Source organism: Boleophthalmus pectinirostris, unplaced genomic scaffold (genome assembly GCF_026225935.1).
Source record: "Boleophthalmus pectinirostris isolate CB_2022bp ecotype Guang Dong unplaced genomic scaffold, ASM2622593v1 HiC_scaffold_8, whole genome shotgun sequence".
Lineage (NCBI taxonomy): Eukaryota > Metazoa > Chordata > Actinopteri > Gobiiformes > Gobiidae > Boleophthalmus > Boleophthalmus pectinirostris.
The window spans coordinates 4,982,082-5,002,296 of record NW_026571515.1 but is presented as its reverse complement, the minus strand read 5'-3'; the positions used below and the strand labels follow the sequence as shown (position 1 = coordinate 5,002,296).

The window sequence follows — 20,215 nt, the reverse complement described above, 5'->3', positions numbered from 1 at the left end:
ACCGGGACACTCATATCCGCGTGTACATGATCAAATGGAGTATCCCGGTTTCTTGACATAATCTTACAAATGCGCAGGCGCAAAAATTAACTTAAATCAATTTCATAAACCAGGAAAAATACAAACCGTGAGCTCCTTTAGCATAAGAAGCTAAGGAGCTACGAGATCTCCCACAATCCACTGTGCAGATTCTTCATTAAAATCTTCTGCATAAATAAACTCAACTTTACAACATATAAACCATAAACACTATAGACACATCAGCCCGTTTGATCAGATAATTCAGCTCTGATCACATTTGTTTATGTTTTACAGAAACGAAACTTAAGACCGTTTGGCTAATTAGCATAAACTGTTAGCGGCGATAAAAACAACTCGCTCCTTGCGCCGCTGATGCGATCAGTTTCTTTTGGACTAAATGACACGACTCTGTGGATTATGTGTGTTATTTCTGTGACAGAAGAGGTGCTGATGATGGTGAGTGTGTTCTGTGTGTGTGTTGTACAGGAGATAGTTCATGTTTTAGCTTTTCAGCGTCACACGAGTGCAGGTCGTACGTGTGCAGGTTTAGCGCAGCTCTTTATTTTACAGTCATTTCACTCGTTTGGTCACTTTATTTATGTTGGTCAATTTATTTATGTCACTACTGTTGTGGTGAAAGGCTGGAAAGTGTCTTTTGGACGCATGCGACTCAACTTTATGTTGCAGTAACCGGGATACTGCGTTTACTATGCCACAAGCGGTTTACATGCACCATCAAGAAACCCGGGATACTCAAAAAAGCCGATCATAACCGGGTTATTGATGTGCATGAATACACACTCAATGTCATGAACAAGTGCACGCATAAATACACTGTATGTATACACACACACACACACACACACACACACACACACACACACACACACACACACACACACACACACACACACACACACACACACACACACACACACACACACACACACTCTCTCTTTATCGGTGATGGAGCTGCAGATCTGTGCAGTTGTGCCGCACACTTGTTACTGCTCCGGTAATTGCCGATCTCCCCGCCGAGTTAGAAAACAATACGGACGCCATCAAAGGAAGACGCCGCTCGCCACAGGAACAACGCTTTCAGAACGGAGAGAGGGACGCACGGAGAGAGAGAAACAGAGAGAGAAAGAGAAAGAGAGAGAGAGAGAGAGAGAGAGAGAAAGAGAGAGAGAGGGGGGACGGGTGGGTGATGGAAGATGGGAAAGAAAATGTGGGGAATACAGAGATAAACCAGAAGAGAAGTAGAAAGAGACGGAAAGAGATTGACAGGAAGAGAAGAGAGAGAAGGAGAAGAGAGAAGGAAAGAGAGGGAGGGAGCGGTGGTGGTGGTGGTGGGGATGTGCCGATACCAGATCTTTCGATACCGTTTCGATACCACATATAAAACACTGAAAAATAGAGCCGAGTGAGGGAGACAGAGGTGAAGAAAAATACCATGACAGCTGACAGAGAAAGAGGGAGAAAAGAAAGAACGAGAGACAGAGAAAGAGAAAAAAAGCGAGAGAAAAAGAGGAAGAAAGAGAGAGAGAAAAGTATAGATGATGTGGCCAGGAAAGCTGGAAAAATGAAGAGAGAGAAAGAGACAAATGGAGAAAGAGAGAGAGAAAGAGGGGGAAAAGAGTGAAAGAGGGAGAAAGAGTGAGGAAGTGGTCATGAAAGTTGGACAGAAGGGAGAGAGAGAAAGAGATAGAGAGAAAAGAAAGAAAGAGAGAGCGCAAAAAGGAGTAATGAAGTGGCCGAGACATCGAGGAGAATGGAGAGAAAGAGAGGAAGAGGAAGAAAGAGAGAGAGATAAAGAAAGAGTGGGAGAAAGACACAGAGAGCAAGTGAGAGAGTGAGAAAGAGGGTGGAAGAAAGACAGAGAGAGAGAAACAGAGAAAGACAGAGAGGGGAAAAGGGAGAAAGACAAAGAGAGAGAAAGAGGGAGAAAGAAATACAGAGAGAAAGAAAGACAGTGAAAGAGAGAGGGAAAAACAGACAGAAAGAGAAAAAGAGAGAGAAAGAGGAGAAAGACAGAGAGAGAGAGATAGAGAGAGCAGACGAGAGGGAGAAAGAGAAAGACAGACAGAGAGAAAGAGAGAGTGAAAGACAGAGAGAGGAAGAGAAAAGGACAGAGAGAGAGAAAGAGAGAGGGAGAAAGACAGAGAGAAAGAGAGAGAGAGAGGGAGAAAGACAAGGAGGAAGAAAAACAGACAGAAAAAGAGAGAAAGAGGAGAAAGACAGAGGGAGAAACACAGAGGGGGAGAGACAGAGAGAAAGAAAGACACAGGGAGCGGGAGAAAGAGAGAGAAAGAAAGACAGAGAGAGAAAAAGAGAGTAGGAGAGAGAGAGAAAGAAAGAGGAAACGAAAAAGGGAGAAAGAAATACAGAGAGAAAGAAAGACGGGGAAAGAGAAAGAGGGAGAAAGAGAGAGACAAAAAGAAAAAGATGGAGTGATGAAGGTGACAGCTGGCAGAACTGTTCCAAACACAGAGGAGGAGGAGGAGGAGAGGGACGCAGGGATGGAGGGATGGAGTGAAAAGAGAGCAGACAGGAGAGTGGCAGGTACCGGGCGGAAATGCGCTAAAATGACAGCCTCGCTCCAAACTAAATGGAGGGAAAAAAAACCTCACAAAGGTTATGAACATGTTTGAAGGACAAGACAAATAAAAGGTGCACGGCGGCTCTGACACTCAGAAACACGCCGCCGCACCGACGTTTCTAAAGACTCCCGGGGCTAAACCCAACGACGGAAATGCAGGGAAATTCAACAAAAAGGTCTCTGAAAGGACCAAATGAGACCCGGCGGAGAGTTACGGTGCGTCGTCATGGCAACGGGAAGAAAAAGTAAAAAGGCTCCAAAGCAAAACAAACAACAGCGACGAGAAAAGTTTGGTTCGCTCAAGGATTGGCTGAAAGTTGGAAAGAGAAACGGAACTAAATAAAAAAAGGTAAAAGCACAAACCAGATTCGCTTGGTCGTAACTTTACATAAATTTAAACGGGTCGTACTTTTTTTCATGTAATATTACTACGGACAGTGTTGGGGAGTAACAGATTACATGTACCAGAGTTATGTAATCAGAGTACAAATGATGAGTAACTGTATTCAGTTACAGTTACTGTTTCAGTGAGTGGTAATTGGATTACAGTTACTTTGTTGAAATAAGTGGATTACAAGGCGGTATTTTCCTGTTTTCACATTTTGTGCTACATCCCATTTATTTATGTTTTTATTTCAGTAATTCCACTCATCACCGGAAACTCAAACAGAACGTGACAGTAAGAGCGATGTAAACGTCATGTTAAAGTTGGTGTCAGTCACACAGTGGAAGCAGCAGTGAACTGGTAAAAACACATTTGTATCTTAGAAATTCTTCTCCTGATGTGAGATAAATATATAATATATATATATATATATATATATATATATATATATATATATATATATATATATATATATATATATATATATATAACAAATATAAAATCGCCTACAAGTTAAATATGAAACAGGAGCTACTGGCACTGGTGAAAACAACCTGCATAGACTCATAATATCTGCACCACTGTCATATACCACACACACACACACACAAACACACAACACACACACACACACACACACACACACAAACACACACAACACACAACACACACACAAACACACACACACACAAACACACACACACAAACACACACACACACACAAACACACACAAACACACAAACACCTTCATCATCATCAACCTGAGAACCTGTGGACCTCGTTTCCTTCTGTAGTTACTGCGTGGACACCGACGTCTCGTGCGCCGCGTGTGGAACCTGTTTTCTCGCGTAAACCGCGCTCTCCCTCTAACTAACCCTAAACCAACTAAACCAGGACTAAACCAGGACTAAACCAGGACTAAACCAGGACTAAACCAGGAACTAAACCAGGACTAAACCAGGAACTAAACCAACTAAACCAGAACTAAACCAGAACTAAACCAGGACTAAACCAGAACTAAACCAGAACTAACACCAGGACTAAACCAGGACTAACACCAGGACTAACACCAGGACTAAACCAGGACTAAACCAGGACTAACCCAGGACTAAACCAGGACTAACACCAGGACTAAACCAGAACTAAACCAGGACTAAACCAGGACTAACACCAGGACTAAACCAGGACTAAAGCAGGACTGAACCAGGTTTAAACTAGGACTAAACCAGGACTAATCTAGAACTAAAGACCTGGTCTAGACCTGGTCTAAACCAGGTCTAAAATCAGGACTAAACCAGGACTAACACCAGGACTAAACCAGGTCTAAAATCAGGACTAAACCAGGACTAAACAACATGACACCTAACAGTAGGTCGACATAATTTAAGTTGATCTCATATAAAAAATTATTTCTCTATCAATAATATTTTTTAATATGTTTAAGGAAAGACTGATTGTTTTTGTCTTTTAACAGACAAAACCTCTGATCTTCAGATCTCCTGGTCTTTGTTTCTCTAGTTTCTTATTCATGGAGACTTGGACTCAGACAATTTGAAGAAAACAAACAAGAATTTTCAGGATGTGGTTGTTACATTCATGTAGTTTAAAAAAACATGACAATATCAAGTAATCCAAAGTAATCAGATTACATTAGTCATTTTAAGTAATTTAATGGATTACGTTACAAACTACATTTTGGTGTATGTAATCTGTAATCTGTAGGGGATTACATTTTAAAAGTAACACTCCCAACACTGACTATGGATGTAACAATAATCGAAATATCGTGATGTCGTATCGTCAAAGTTCTCACATTAACATCGTGGAACATCGCAAAATATCGAACTACAAGCCTCTTTGCTTAAATCACAGGTGTCAAACATGCGGCCCGGGGGCCAGATCCGGCCCTCCAAGACCTTTAATCTGGCCCTCGGCTGATTTTCTACAAAAATATTTTAATTATATTTTCTATGAAAATCTTGTTAATTTTCTGTGGTGTTTATCACAGCAGCGTCTCCAGCGTCTCTGTACGTGGCCCCTCCCACCAGAGCAGCACAAATGAAGACTTGTCTCTTTCCAAACGCTCTTAAAGGACGATCGTTTTGACTGTTGACCGTGACACCCTCATCAGAAAAATGTCCAACATGAGAAAAGTGGAGCCGAGTGCAGGATTTTACAACAAAAATTTACTTATTCCTATTTCTACAAGTTAATTTTATACAAGTTCATGTTAAAACTTTGTGTTGAAATTGTATTTTTCTTAAAGTTTCAGGTTGTTCATAATATTATAATATTTTGTAAAAGAAAGAGTTCATCAATTAAAAAAGATTTCTGTAATAGATTTGTGTTTCTCTGCACAAATATTTGAACTTATTGTTATTTTTGGGGTTTATATGACATGAGTTTTCTGATCCGGACACTTTGAGATCAAAGTCGGTTGAATACGGCCCCCGGACCAAAATGAGTTTGACACCCCTGACTTAAATGAAGAGTTACGATGCTGCAAAGAAAGAAGGAACTACATGATCCATGATCCTTTGCTCCATTTCAGTGCAGACGACAAGAAGAAATAACAGTTCTAACACTTTTAACTCTTAGTTCTTTGGATTAAGTCTTGTTCCACACAACCTTTAAGCGACTGATGAAATACCCAACGTCTCTACTTCCATCAGAGGATTTTACCACAACAAAAGCCAAAAAAAAGTTGTCTAGATGTAAATAAAGTTCTGGCTGCCCTGTGCTAAAAATCACACAGTAAAATTCCACAAAAAATGTCTAAATCATCATCGTCAACATGAGACACGGGATCTTTTACAGCGAACAAAACACTAAGAGAACTTTGACCTCGTAAAATATCTTCAGCAGTGACCAAACGTTCCAAGAAATAAACGCACACACTGAAAAGAAACACCATATGCATACACCATGTTCACGATCGCAACATGGGCGAGAGCTCCTACCGTCGTCGTCCTTGCTGTGTCTCCTCCGGTCCCCCGTGCGGCTCCCGGGGCTCAGGTCGGACCCGGGGCCCCTGTCCGCTGTCAGCCATGTGGGCTCGCTCATGTCTGCCTCCTCCTCCTCACTGCTCACTGAACTGTCATCCTGAAAGGAAAACAAAGCGCAGGGTGAGACGAGGAAACACAAGGGTCTCTGGGTTAGTTCGTGTTGTTTCGTTTGGTACGAAAACAACGGTCGAGTCTCGGGACTAAACGAAAGAGCTGATTTAACAGAACGTGAGAAACAGTCGCAGGAAACAAGATCCACTCTGAGAACTGCCCCAGAGCGCCCCCTGCCTCTCAGGTCTCGTCCACTTTAGTTCTTATTCGAGTTGTTTTCGTTGTGGATGCAGAGTTCGTTCACATTAATCCGATGGAAAAAGGCTCCAACGACGGAACGATCTGGTGTTTCATTTGTTCATTTGTTTTTCAATATAAAACCAAAAATAAGAAAATAAAAAAAAACAACAGTTTTCTTCGTTATTTGTCTCCAAAACCAAAATGAAAAAACAGATGATTCATTTTTTTCAGTTTTTGATTTTGTGTTTAAATGAAAAATGGAAAAAAAAAACGGATAACGACTGTTTCCCGTTTACGTGACGTCTGTGACTGTGATGTCGGACTTTTGCACCACATACAGACTGAACCAGGACTGATCCAGGTCCGGGACCAGACCATGACCAGACTGGGACTGAGACCGAGACCAGACCAGGACCAGACCGGGACCAGGCAGAGACTGAGATTAGAACTGAGACCGAGACCAGACCAAGACTGAGACCAGACCAGGACCAGACCGTGACCAGACCGGGACCAGACCATGACCAGACTGGGACTGAGACCGAGACCGAGACCAGACCAGACCAGGACCAGACCGGGACCAGACCAGGACTGAGACCGAGACCAGACCAGGACCAGACCGGGACCAGGCAGAGACTGAGATTAGAACTGATACCGAGACCAGACCAAGACTGAGACCAGACCGGGACCAGACCGGGACCGAGCAGGACTGAGACCGAGACCAGACCGGGACCAGACCGGGACCAGACCGGGACCAGAGCAGGACTGAGACCGAGACCAGACCGGGACCAGACTGGGACTGAGACTGAGACCAGACCAGGACCAGACCGGGACCAGGCCGAGACTGAGATTAGAACTGAGACCGGGACCAGACCAAGACTGAGACCAGACCGGGACCAGACCGGGACCAGAGACCAGACCGGGACCAGACCGGGACCAGAGCAGGACTGAGACCGAGACCAGACCGGGACCAGAGCGGGACTGAGACCAAGACTGACACCAGACCAGAACCAGACCAGGACCAGGCTGGGACCAGACCGGGAACAGACTGGGACTGAGACCAAGACGAGGCCGGAATCAGGCCAGGACCAGACCAGGACAAGACCGAGACTGAGACCAGGACTGAGACTCGGACCCTGCGGAGGCTCGGAGTCAAAGCTCGGAGTCAAAGCTCTGGTTCTGCTCTGGTCCCGGTCTGGTCCTGGACCTGGATCAGTCCTGGTTCAGTCCGTATGCAGCGCAAAAGTCCGGCATCGCAGTCACGTTAGTCACGTTACGTTATCCATTTTTTCCATTCTTCATTTAAACAAAATCAAAAACTGAAAAAAAAACAAATCATCATCTGTTTTTTTCATTTTGGTTTTGGAGACAAATAATGAAGAAAACTGTTGTTTTTTCGTTTTCTTATTTTTAGTTTTATATTGAAAAACGAATGAACGAATGACACATGGATTTGCCAACTCCTACAAATTCATCCGAGCACAAATCTGATCCGGCTCAGTGTGTCAGATGTTTAGACCAGACGTCCCAGTTTTGAGTCTGTGTCCCCTGTCCCAGCAGATTTACACAAAACTATTGATTTGTCCCAGTTTTATAGAAGAAATGACCCAGGTGTCCCTATTTTTGACCAATCTGATCCCTGCCAACAGTAAAAAGAGCCATAAACTGTCATTTGTTTAGATAAAATACAGAAAAGCTGCTTAAAAACGACCAAAACACAAAGAAAATGTGACTGTACTGACTCATGTTTGTTGTGAAGTCATAAACGGACCAAGTGAAGAACAGTTTTCTTTAATTACAGGCTCGTTTCACAATTTTATTACTACCGACTACCACAAACCGTAAAGTAGCGGCAGTACACAGAAGTACGCAGCAGTACTTGGCAGTATTTGTCAGTACACAGAGGATTGTGAGGCAGATTAACAGTCGCTGTTTCTCATTCAAACATTTATCTCCAAATCAATGTGATCGAAGAAGCACAAGAGCAAAACTGAGCGCGTTAATAAACTCTGAACACAAACAGACAGACAGAGGACACAGTCAACACTGATACTGATACTGATACTGATACTGATACTACTATACTGTTACTGGTACTGGTACTGGTACTGGTACTGTTACTATTACTACTGGTACTGGTACTGCTACTACTACTACAACTGCAGGACCTGGTTTAGTCCTGGTTTAGACCTGGTTTAGTCCTGGTTTTAGTCCAGATTTTAGTCCTGCATTAGTCCCGCTTTAGCTCTGGTTTATTCCTGGTTTAGTCCTGGTATAGTCCTGGTATAGTCCTGGTTTAGTCCTGGTTTTAGTCCTAGTTTAGACCTGGTTTTAGACCTGGTTTTAGTCCTAGTTTAGACCTGGTTTTAGACTTGGTTTTAGACCTGGTTTAGACTTGGTTTAATCCTGGTTTAGTCCTGGTTTAGGCTCCGTTTAGATCTGGTTTTAGTCCTGGTTTAGTTCTGGTTCAGTCCTGGTTTAGGCTGAGTTTAGTCCTGGTTTTAGTCCTGGTTTAAACTTGGTTTAGTCCTGGTTTAGACTTGGTATAGACCTGGTTTACTTCAGGTTTTACTTCTGGTTTAGTCCTGGTTTTAGTCCCGCTTTAGTTCTGGTTTAGTCCTGGTTTACGCTCCGTTTAGATCTGGTTTTAGTTTACATCCTGGTTTTAGTCCAGATTTTAGTCCTGCATTAGTCCCGCTTTAGCTCTGGTTTAGTCCTGGTTTAGTCCTGGTTTAGTCCTGGTTTAGTCCTGGTTTAGTCCTGGTTTAGTCCTGGTTTAGTCCTGGTTTAGTCCTGGTTTTAGACCTGGTTTAGTCCTGGTTTAGACTGGTTTAGTCCTGGTTTAGACCTGGTTTAGTCCTGGTTTAGACTTGGTTTAGTCCTGGTTTAGACCTGGTTCAGTCCTGGTTTAGAGACACGGTCCAAGCGGTGTATACGAGTCAAAAAAGGTGACGCTCTAAACTATGAGTCGATTGTCAGAATGGCGACATCAAAAATCGTCGGATGGGAGGGTTGTCGGGATGTCGGTCTGTCGGAACAAGGTTTGAGCCCCGGCAGCGGCACAGCGGTGAGTCGGAAGGAGAAGGACAGAGCGAGGAACAAAGAGATTCAAAAAGAGACAGAAACACACACAAACCAAGAAAAATAAACGTCCGTTACCGTCCACCGTTTGAGTCGTTTCATTTCACAGCAGCAATGGCACAGATCAGACACACGAACGAGCCCCGACCTACGACACTAAACAACAAACCCCGGTCTCCGCGCACGAGCGACGCTCAGTCAGAAGAACCAGAAGAACACTCGACACCTGCAGTAATCCTTCACTACACACGGGTCAACGAGAGGTTCAAGTGTTTCTCCAGCGTCACGGCAAAAACAGCTTTTTCCTTCCGACGTGTATTTAAATATTGAATTGTGCAAAGAGAAAAATCCTTTGTCCGTACGAGTCAATGTCGTTTGGAAATACTGAGGTGGGTTTTGTTTATATACTTTGTGACACCGGGTTAAGGTTTGATAAATATAAAAAAAAAAGAGTCTAATCAAAGTCCATTCACGTTTTGATTTCGATTTGGTCGTGACTGATCTTGCAGCCGTACAGACTTTGTTCCAACACAGAAAAGTCTGGAACTGAACCATAAAGTGACAAAAAAGATTATTCAGGACGGTCCAATCACAGCCGATCATTTTGTGGCATCACTAAGGCTCGGTACCGTTAGATTTTTTCGATGCCAGTACTTTAACGATACTTGCTTTTCGATACTGGTTCTTAAACGGTTCTTTTTTCGGTGCCTGTAATTTTTTAAATAAAAATTTATGACTATAATTATTAATAAAAAATATACTTGAATTACAAATGGACTGTCACGCGCTTAAATTTGACTTATGTTTTCTACATTTGCTGCACTTTACGTCAAAAACCAACTTAAATAACTTTACGTGTCTACTGCACCGTTACCTAGATGGAGGAGAAGGATTATGGAAAACTTTACACTGACTCATTGCAACCGTGAAATTGGCCCCATCAAATACAAACCTACACAAAAATTTTGTCAGTCGTTGGTTCTCCGTTTGTGCCGTTTCGTGCTGCTTTAGTTTGAGTTAGAGCTTCTTAAAAATGCTCTAAAATGGCCCAAAACGAGGTCAATCGTGTCTGCTTCATTTGTGCTGCAAAAAGTTTTGTTTGTGCGATTCTCGTTCTTAAGATATCAGCGGTTTTATTTTCGGCCAAAGAAGTCATCCAGTAGCCTGATTTATCAGCTGGTTTCACTTCGTAGAACCTGTCTGACCTCGTAGACCTTCGTCTACGTCCATCTCGACGCTTTGTTTACTGTTGTGCTGTTCCACAAAAGGGACACAGACACGACGCAACGAGTTTGACGTCATGACTTCACAGCTCACAGCTGATTGGCCAGTGTCTCTACAACTGCCGGGTTCTTGTGTGTAGTGTATTCTGACTCCTGACCTAGTCGCTGGAGAGAAATGAAATTGAGCAAAGGCACTAGGTGGCGCCAGCCTGTCGAATTGAAAACTTTATATTTGGTTTGTGCTGTCATAATTTTCATTTGTACAAGTTTATTTCTAAAATGATTAATTGTTATTTTTGTGGAAATTATATGAGGTCATTTCCAGTCAACTGACGGCATCGGCTTTAACAAAACTCTGCAAAACTAGTGAAGAGAAACGATCACAAGCAGTGGAAAAGTCTGTATCAGTTTTTAGTAATTTGTTTTTGAATCATATTTTAGATAATAATACAGACTTTTTTTTTTTTTTTTCCAAAAAGTTTTTAAAAATTCTCTTACAGTTCAGAATGAAATTTATAATTTATACCTCGTTTTAGCTGAGATTGATGAGTTTGGTGTTTAAAATTTTGATACTGTAGAATTTGTATTATATTTGATGTACATTTGAAATAATCCAATGAAAAAACAAACAACCAACCAAGTCAAAGTGAGTGTGCGTCATTACTGCCGTCACTCTGAAAGAAAACGAGACTGAAAAATAGTTCGCTCACACACAAAATACAACTCAAAATGAGGCTTGTCATGTGAACACATTTTGATAAGGAGCTGAAGTACAGATAAAAAACAAGAGAAATGGAAATAATGTTCACCGCTGATACAAAATCCCCAAAACAGAGCGATCGTGACAGTGAATGATAAGTTGATGTCGTAATTATCGTGACAGGTCGACGCAAAAACTCGACACGGACCCGTTCAAACGATCCGGAGAATCTCTGAGTGTGTTTCTCATTCACGGCGCTTTAAGTTCAGAGCGAAGGCGTCGTGCAGTTGTGTCACGAAGCCGTTTGTCTGTGGCATCTGAACAGTGTAAACATGAAACGCCTGGCTTCTCCCGGTCCCCAGGGGCCCGCACGCAGACATAAAAACACACAAACACAAACATACACAGACATACAGACATGCAAACACACATGCAGACACTCCACGGGGTGTTTTCCTGGTTAAATAAAGGTTTAAAACACAAACAGACACACATATACATACATAAACACACAATTCTACATCAGAAAGTGTCAAAAAGACCAAATATTCAGGTGGAGATCATGAATAAATGTCGGTAGAGAAGGGCTAAACGATCTATCACTTTGGACCGAAAATCGCAATCTCAGAAAACACGATTTTGGGAAGTGTCAAAGCCGCGTTTTTTTAACCTACGAGGTCAGACGGTTTCACTTTGTGGAAACCGTCTGACCTCGCAGCATTAGGATTCGTTCGCTCGACAGTAGGCAGGTACTTTTTTTATTTAACCAATCGCTGCTGTTTGGTCGTGACGTATGTAATGCGCCAAATCCCGTAGGGAGAAGTGCAATAACGTCTTTCAACTTGATAAAATTCAACAAACATTCTCTTCATTCCGGCTTTAAATCTTCGATCTCGAGAATCGTTGTCAACACTGAATATCTGGCTCTTCGCTGATTGGCTGATGCCCGAACTCACACTTCCAGGGTTCCTGCAAACTGTCTAGTGAATTCTGATTCTGATTCCTGATCTAGTCACTGGAGAGAAATGAAATTGAGCAGAGGCACTAGGTGGCACCAGACTGGCTAGGGTTTTTTTGCAAACTAAATTTCCGTCGTGTCAGTCTGACAGAAGCTGAACCGCATCAGCTTCTTATTGCTTATAGTTTATGCAAAAAAAAAAAGAAGAAGAGGAAATGTCAGTAGAGCGGTGGTAGAGAAAACCAGTCACAGCTCTTATTGCTCGCGTCGCTTCCCCTGACGTCTGCGTTGTTTCGTTAAAAAAATTTCAGAGGAGCATGTCGACGCAGAATCTTTGATGCTGCACTTTAAATTGGGCTTTACGGTCCAGCGTCAGATAAGTTTCTGTGATGTATGCAAATGTTCATGTGCACTGAAACTTTTTTTTTTTTTTTTTTTTATCGTGGATGAAATCAAAATTGAAATATCTGCCAGAAAAAAGGCAATTCAATTTTTTCTTAAAACCATTCAACAAAAGAGGCAATAAAACTGTACAACTGGATTTATTGTAATTATAGTTTGAGCAATGTGTTAAAATGATTTTTTTTAAAAAGCTGAATATACATAATATAATAATAAAGAACTGTAAAATCATCTCAGGTTTCCCCATGGTCATGGAAATTAAAAATTTAAAATTTTTCAAGCTTGAAAAAAGTCACAAAATTTAGTAAATTCAATGAAAGTTTTTGAAAAGTCATTCACTTTTAGTGTCTCTTTCAGGCAACTACAGCGTTCTGTGAAGTTCTCATGAGTCTGTTCTGTTCTGACAGGATTCTGAATGTTAAAAAACTATCATCTCAATCCGTAAGGTGAGTGGAAATATCGTGATATCGTATCGTTAAAAGTCTCACAATTATATCGTGGACCATCACAGTATCTCGAATCACAAGTTCCTTTGCTTAAATGCGTCGTTTTATAGTAGCGACAATTAATGAACATCGGGAACTACATTTCCCATGATTCATTTCAGCGCAAACAACATGAAGAAATATGTTTTTTACTTTAATTCTTGGGATTATGATGTAAATAATTCAGACCAAAATTTTTTCAAGTTATTTTAAAAGCAAAAAAGTGTCATATCTACAATTATGTCAGCCATTCCAAAATTTCGCAATAAATATCGTACCGAGAGATTTGGATATCGTTACAAGAGTTAACATTTCATATTTCAGTGGGAACTGTGCAATAAGTGGAGTAATAATGACGGAAAATGAGGCTTAAGTTACAGTCAGTGTGTTTACATTCACGTTGTGTCATGTTTGTGTATTAACATGCTCTGTTTCAATCAAATAAATATATTTTAGTAGCAGTAGTAGTTTATTTCGTTCATTTTGCAGCTCTACAAAACAAAACAAAACATAGACACAACCCCAGGGATCGTGACCGAAAATTTAGGCTGAAGTAAAAAAGTAACGACAAACCCTATTAAAAAATGACAGGATTCAAAGAAGAAAAAAAAAGCAGCGTATGAACAGCAAGTTTGTGTTTACAATTTACAACTTACTGTAAATATAAGAGACAAAATATAAATTAAAACAAACAAAATGTAATATTAATTCAGTCATTCCAGAGCTCTAAATCTTTCAAAAACATAACATTTATACTCTTTATACCCTTTCTTTTTTTAAAGGCTTCTACAGTGCTACTTTCTTTTTCTTTAATCATCACTCAGATTGTTCCATAAACGAACTCCTCGAACAGAAACACAATCACTTTTATTCTTAGTTCTTGCCTTCATTTTTTTAAAGATACAAACTAATAATAATGATTGTACAAAATCACGCGCTTTTCTTTAACATTTTCTTTAACATCACAGTGATCATAAACTATAAATTTTGTGTCTTCTTTAACATTATTATTAGTTTGTACGACCATAAACAAAAACTTAAAAATCCTTACACGTTTTCATTCTCATTGTGGTTTATTTTGATATTTCATGGTGATGTTTCATTGTGTTTTAATCCATGTTTGAATCAAAAGAATTTAATCCATGGTGTTTTAATTCAATTTTTCTCTCTCTCTAAATATATATATATATATTTTTTTTTTATGCACAATGATAATGTTAAATTTTTTATGTGTTCATAAGGTGGAGGCTTTAATATTTTGCCCTATTGGGTTTTTTTTGCCTCGTCCGGCACCTACTTTTTATCTAGTCTGTTTCTTTTTATTGTCATGTTATATGTGCAAAAATAAATAAATAAATAAAAATAAATAAATCAATTTTGTACAATCATAAACGATAAACTTGTGTGCCTTCGTTAACATTATTATTAGTTTGTATCTTTAAAAAAATGAAGGCAAGAACTAAGAAAAAAAGTGATTGTGTTTCTGGTCGAGGAGTTAGTTTATGGAATAAACTGAGTGATGATTAAAAAAATAAAGGAACAATTTAGACACCTTTAAAAAAAAAAAAAAAAAAAGAGTATAAAGTGTTATGTTTTTGAAAGATATAGAGCTGTGGAATGAATGAATTAATATTAAATTTTGTTAGTTTTAATTTATAGTTTGTGTCTTATATTTATTGTAAATCACAAAATTGTAAACACAAACACATACAAAATGTAAGGATTTTTTTTGTTTTTGTTTTCATTTATCATTATTATTAGTTTGTACGACCATAAAGAAGGAACGAAATGTATAGTTTATGATCGTTGTGATGTTAAAGTAAATGTTAAAGAAAAGCGTGTGTTTCGTTAGTGAATTGGTGGTTTTCAGATTTTCGAATGTGGCGCTAAATAAATAAATAGGGTATTTTAAAAGCAAAAAAGCATTCTATCTACAATTATATCGGCCTCTTCAAAATATCGCAATAAATATCGTACTATGAGATGTATATCGTGATAATATCGTATCGAGAGATTTGGATATTGTTACATTCCTAGTGGAAAGAGTTAACATTTCATAATTCAATAATGTGCAATAATGATGGGAAATGAGGCTCAGGCTACAATCCGGTTTGTTTACATTCATGCTGTGTCATGTTTGTCCATTAACATGCTCTGTTTCCATTAAATAAATACATTTTAATAGTAGTAGTAGTTTATTCGGTCATTTTGCAGCTCTACAAAACAAAACAAAACATAGACACAACCCCATGGATCGTGACCGAAAGGGTTTAGGCTGAAATAAAAAAGTACTTGTAACACCAAACCCTATTCAAAAATGAGATTCCAAGAAAGAAAAGCAGCGTATAAATAAGTTTGTGTTTACAATTTTGCGATTTACAATAAATATAAGAGACAAACTATAAATTAAAACTAACAAAATTTAATATTAATTCATTCATTCCAGAGCTCTATATCTTTCAAAAACATAACACTTTATACTCTTTTTTTTTTTTTTTTTTTTTTAAAGGTATCTACATTGTTCCTTTTATTTTTTTAATCATCACTCAGTTTATTCCATAAACTAACTCCTCGACCAGAAACACAATCACTTTTTTTCTTAGTTCTTGCCTTCATTTTTTTAAAGATACAAACTAATAATAATGTTAACGAAGGCACACAAGTTTATCGTTTATGATTGTACAAAATTGATTTATTTATTTTTATGTATTTATTTATTTTTGCACATATAACATGACAATAAAAAGAAACAGACTAGATAAAAAGTAGGTGCCGGACGAGGCAAAAAAAACCCAATAGGGCGAAATATTAAAGCCTCCACCTTATGAACACATTATCATTGTGCATAAAAAAATATATATATATATTTAGAGAGAGAGAAAAATTAAATTAAAACACCATGGATTAAATTCTTTTGATTCAAACATGGATTAAAACACAATGAAACATCCATAATTGAAAGATGATCAGACATCACCATGAAATATCAAAATAAACCACAATGAGAATGAAAACGTGTAAGGATTTTTAAGTTTTTGTTTATGGTCGTACAAACTAATAATAATGTTAAAGAAGACACAAAATTTATAGTTTATGATCACTGTGATGTTAAAGAAAATGTTAAAGAAAAGCGCGTGTTTAGTTTAGGTTTTCAGATTTTAGAATGTGCCGCTAAATAAATAAATTAGTAGTAAAAAACATTTAAAAACCGTCCCAGCGCTGGCGGCTCCTCATTAGCCCGACTGTGACCGGGCTCTCCGCTTAGGCTCCCCCCAGAGCAGAGTTTAAAAGGTGAATCCCTGCGGGCGAGTTTTCCGTTTCCATTTTAAGACCAAAAAAAAAAAAAAAAAAAAAAAAAAACAGAGCTAGCATTAGGCCGGGCAGCGCGGATCTGGCGGCGCGGATCCGGCAGCGCTGACCCATATCTGTCCATTAGAGCGGGAGTTAGTGGGGACTCGTCACAGCGCATTAGCCTCCTCCTCGGTGGGCAGCCAGCCTCCAGAGCTGCTCGCCTCCGGAGCCGCCCAGAACGGAGCGCCGCCGCTCCGCAGAGCTGACTCAACATGTGCTCATAACACGCTTTCACACTTAACGTAATCGATATTATTCTAAGTGTGATTAAAACAAGTCGACTTTGAGATTTTATTCTGTTATTACTGGACTTGAAAGAAAAATGTATGAGTCGCACTTTTTTTTTTTTCACGGTTTGGGTGTTTCCTGCGACTTGTATATTAAAATATTGAGAGTGAAGCGTGGAGAGGCTCTAGTACGGAAGCCGAGAGGGGTCGCAACAAACGCAAAAGCCGCAACAAATACAAATGTGGCAACACAACAAAAAAAAGCCACAACACACCAAAAAAAGCAACAACGGAAATAACCGCGGGACTCGATTTTAATGCAAAACGCCACAACAAATACAAACGCTACAGCACAAACGCAAATGACGCAACGCATTGAAAAGCCGCAACACATTAAAAAGCCACGACACAACAAAAAGCCACAACACACCAAAAAAAGCCACAACGCAACAAAAAAAAGCCACAACGGAAATGACCGCAGGACTCTGTTTTAATGCAAACACCGCAACAAATACAAACGCCACAATGCAAAATGCCACAACACAAACGCAAATGCCATAACACATTAAAAAGCCATAACACATTAAAAAGCCACAACACATTAAAAAGTCAAAACACATTAAAAAGCCGCGACACATTTAAAAAAGCCACAACACACACAAAAAAACTAATACGGAAATGACTGCGGGACTCTATTTTAATGCAAACGCCACAACAAATACAAACACCACAATGCAAATGCCACAGCAAAAACGCAAATGACGCAACACATTAAAAAGCCGCAACACATTAAAAAGCCACGACACACAACAAAAAACGAATACGGAAATGACTGCGGGACTCTATTTTAATGCAAACGCCACAACAAATACAAACGCCACAACACAAACGCAAATGCCACAACACATTAAAAAGTCACAACACATTCAAAAGTCACAACACATTAAAAAGCCACAACGGAAGTGACCGCGGGACTCTATTTTCCGACGGACCGATCGAGCGGCAAGTGAAGAAGAAGAACTACAACGTGAAAAGTACAGGAACGGAGAAGTTGGAAACATAAGTAAAAGTAATTTATTGTTTTATCATTATTCGTTTCATGTTGTAGTTCTTCTTCTTCACTCGCCGCTTTATCGGTCCGTCGGAAAATAGAGTCCCGCGGTCGCTTCCGTTGTGGCTTTTTAATGTGTTGCGGCATTTGCGTTTGTGTTGCGGCGTTTGCATTAAAATCGAGTCCCGCGGTCATTTCCGTTGTGGCTTTTTTTTGTTGCGTTGTCACATTTGTATTTGTTGCGTGCGGCGTTTGCGTTTTGATCCCTCTTCTGTTCTCTAGTCTTGTGTGTCAGGATCTGCTGCTCCTGTTCCTCCTGCACCACTGTCACTTGGCTCTACTGCGCATGTCTCCTGCAGAAAGAGCCTCTGTCCTGTCTGTATCATGTCAGTCGATCGCACCATGAAAATTTTAACATTTAAACAAACTTATAAAGACGACTGAGAAGACTGAACACAAATGCCTCTAAAAACAAAATCAGATTCTGCGGATTACAAACTGCAAGTCGTGAAATCTGCAGCTGAAAACGACAATCGAGCAGCAGAAAGAAAGTTTGGAGTGAGAGAGAAACTTGTGACACCGGGAGGATGCACCATGAAACTTTCCTGGAGTCACTGGATGGACGGACAAAGTCTGGACTTCAGTGACACCGAAACCATCCTGTCGGGATTCAGAAAGACCAGAATAATTCTAACTGGAACTGATGCTGAGTCTGACGACAGCGACACAGAAGAGGAAGCGGCGCTCTGTTTACCTTCGGAAGTCACGGTGTTGCTCAGAAGTGACACCGAGGATGAAGAATCGAATGGATTTAGTGATTTGGAGTGAGATGGAGAGTTTGGTAAACTTGTTATGTTCTTTTGTTTATTTTATAGTTTATCTGAAGAACTGTTCATATGTGACATTATTGTTTTTACTAGAACTTGACTTTCAAAATAAAATGTTGGTTCCTGGTCTTTGATTTTATAAAATAAATTTCCCCCCAAAAAGTGCGACTTATATATGTTTTTTTCTTTGTGATTATGTGTTTTTTTGCTGGTGCGACTTATACTCTGATAAATATGGTACTAGTAGTTTTAAAGAGGGGGTATTATACTTAAAAATCAACTTTTTACCAGGTTATAATGTTGTTTCCTCATCAAAAACACACCTGAAGAGGTTTTATATGTCATCCATGCATGTTTGAGCAATCTAGTGATCTCTTTTGAGCCCTATTTGAACCCTGCTTAAAGATGCGTTGTGTAACATTTTGGTGGAAAGTCCAACAAAAGCGTTTCTTCATGAAGATGCTGTTTCTTTATCTGGAATAACCAGATACATGTTATTTAACGTAAAGAAATACAAGATTAAATTATATCTTTGATCTATAGGAAAACAAATGGGAGCTGACAAATGAAATGATGTGATTAAACTCCTAATTTAGATCAATTAGTGTTATTTAAATTCAAAGTGCAATTAAAAGACTTTATTGAATTAGTGATAAATGAAGCTGTAACGACAAAGATGATGTTCTGATTGAGATTCGTAATTACTGTGGTTCTTAGAGGCTTTTTCGAACCTCGCATTTCGCACTGCGACGGCGGATGAGAATCGAGCAAAAGAAAGTCTTTTACTGAGGTGATCTTGGAGAAGCGATTGAAAAACGCTGAATTACTTCTAGACAGGAAACTTCAACAGTAATTCTGCGCACAAGGACTGTCGCTGCAACCTTTAACAAAGAGCTGACTTTCTTCACTTTACGTCGTGTTCTCACCAAAAACATGCCATTGTGCGATAGAGCTCTAAACGGGGAGCGAGGGGAGGAGACTAAGAGCGGTAAAAACAAAACTGAAACCTTATTTAACATTTAAATACCTGCTTTGACAGCCTACGTGAGTAAGAGGTGTGATATCCTCCCTTGGATTCCCTCTTTAATACTGTAAAACCTTCCAGGCAACTCAATACCGTCTCCAAAGAAACAAACCAGTGGCGTACTCCTCATCGAGGTACCCATATTTGATTCCAAGTAGGAACTGACTGAAGAGGTCCAATAAGTAACTGATTCATTTATCATAAGTGCAGGTGCTCACCCGTCACGACTGAGTTCTGACCAAATGAACGCAACAAACATCACTCACGTTGAAGATGACGCGTGTCCTAAGAAAGTTCAATGTGTCGTCTCACTGCTAAAACAGAAGATGAAGAAACACTGTGCAGCGTAAAACTTAAAGGTTGTATAGAGGATTTTTTAAGGGAAAAGAAATACAGCGACAGTCCTTTTTCAAATGTTGTGCATGTGTGACACCACCTTCCTCCTCCACAGCTCCTCAGTAGAAACACCTCCTCCCATCTAAAGACTGACGCACTGGTCGCCAAATTACTCCTGGACAGGTCACTTCTGCTTATTATGAAAACTTACTTTATTTCCAAGAGCTACACAAACGTTTTTCAGGACACGA

At 39.8% G+C, this 20,215-nt stretch overlaps 1 protein-coding gene across 1 annotated transcript in view; it reads right to left on the bottom strand.

Moving 5' to 3' along the window:
- The window catches only part of LOC110165247 (nucleolar protein 4-like), a 451,198-nt gene that overhangs the window by 183,400 nt on the left and 247,583 nt on the right, over positions 1 to 20,215 (bottom strand). The window contains 1 exon segment of the mRNA XM_055165659.1: positions 5,967 to 6,108. Coding sequence (XP_055021634.1) covers positions 5,967 to 6,108 — 142 coding nt within the window.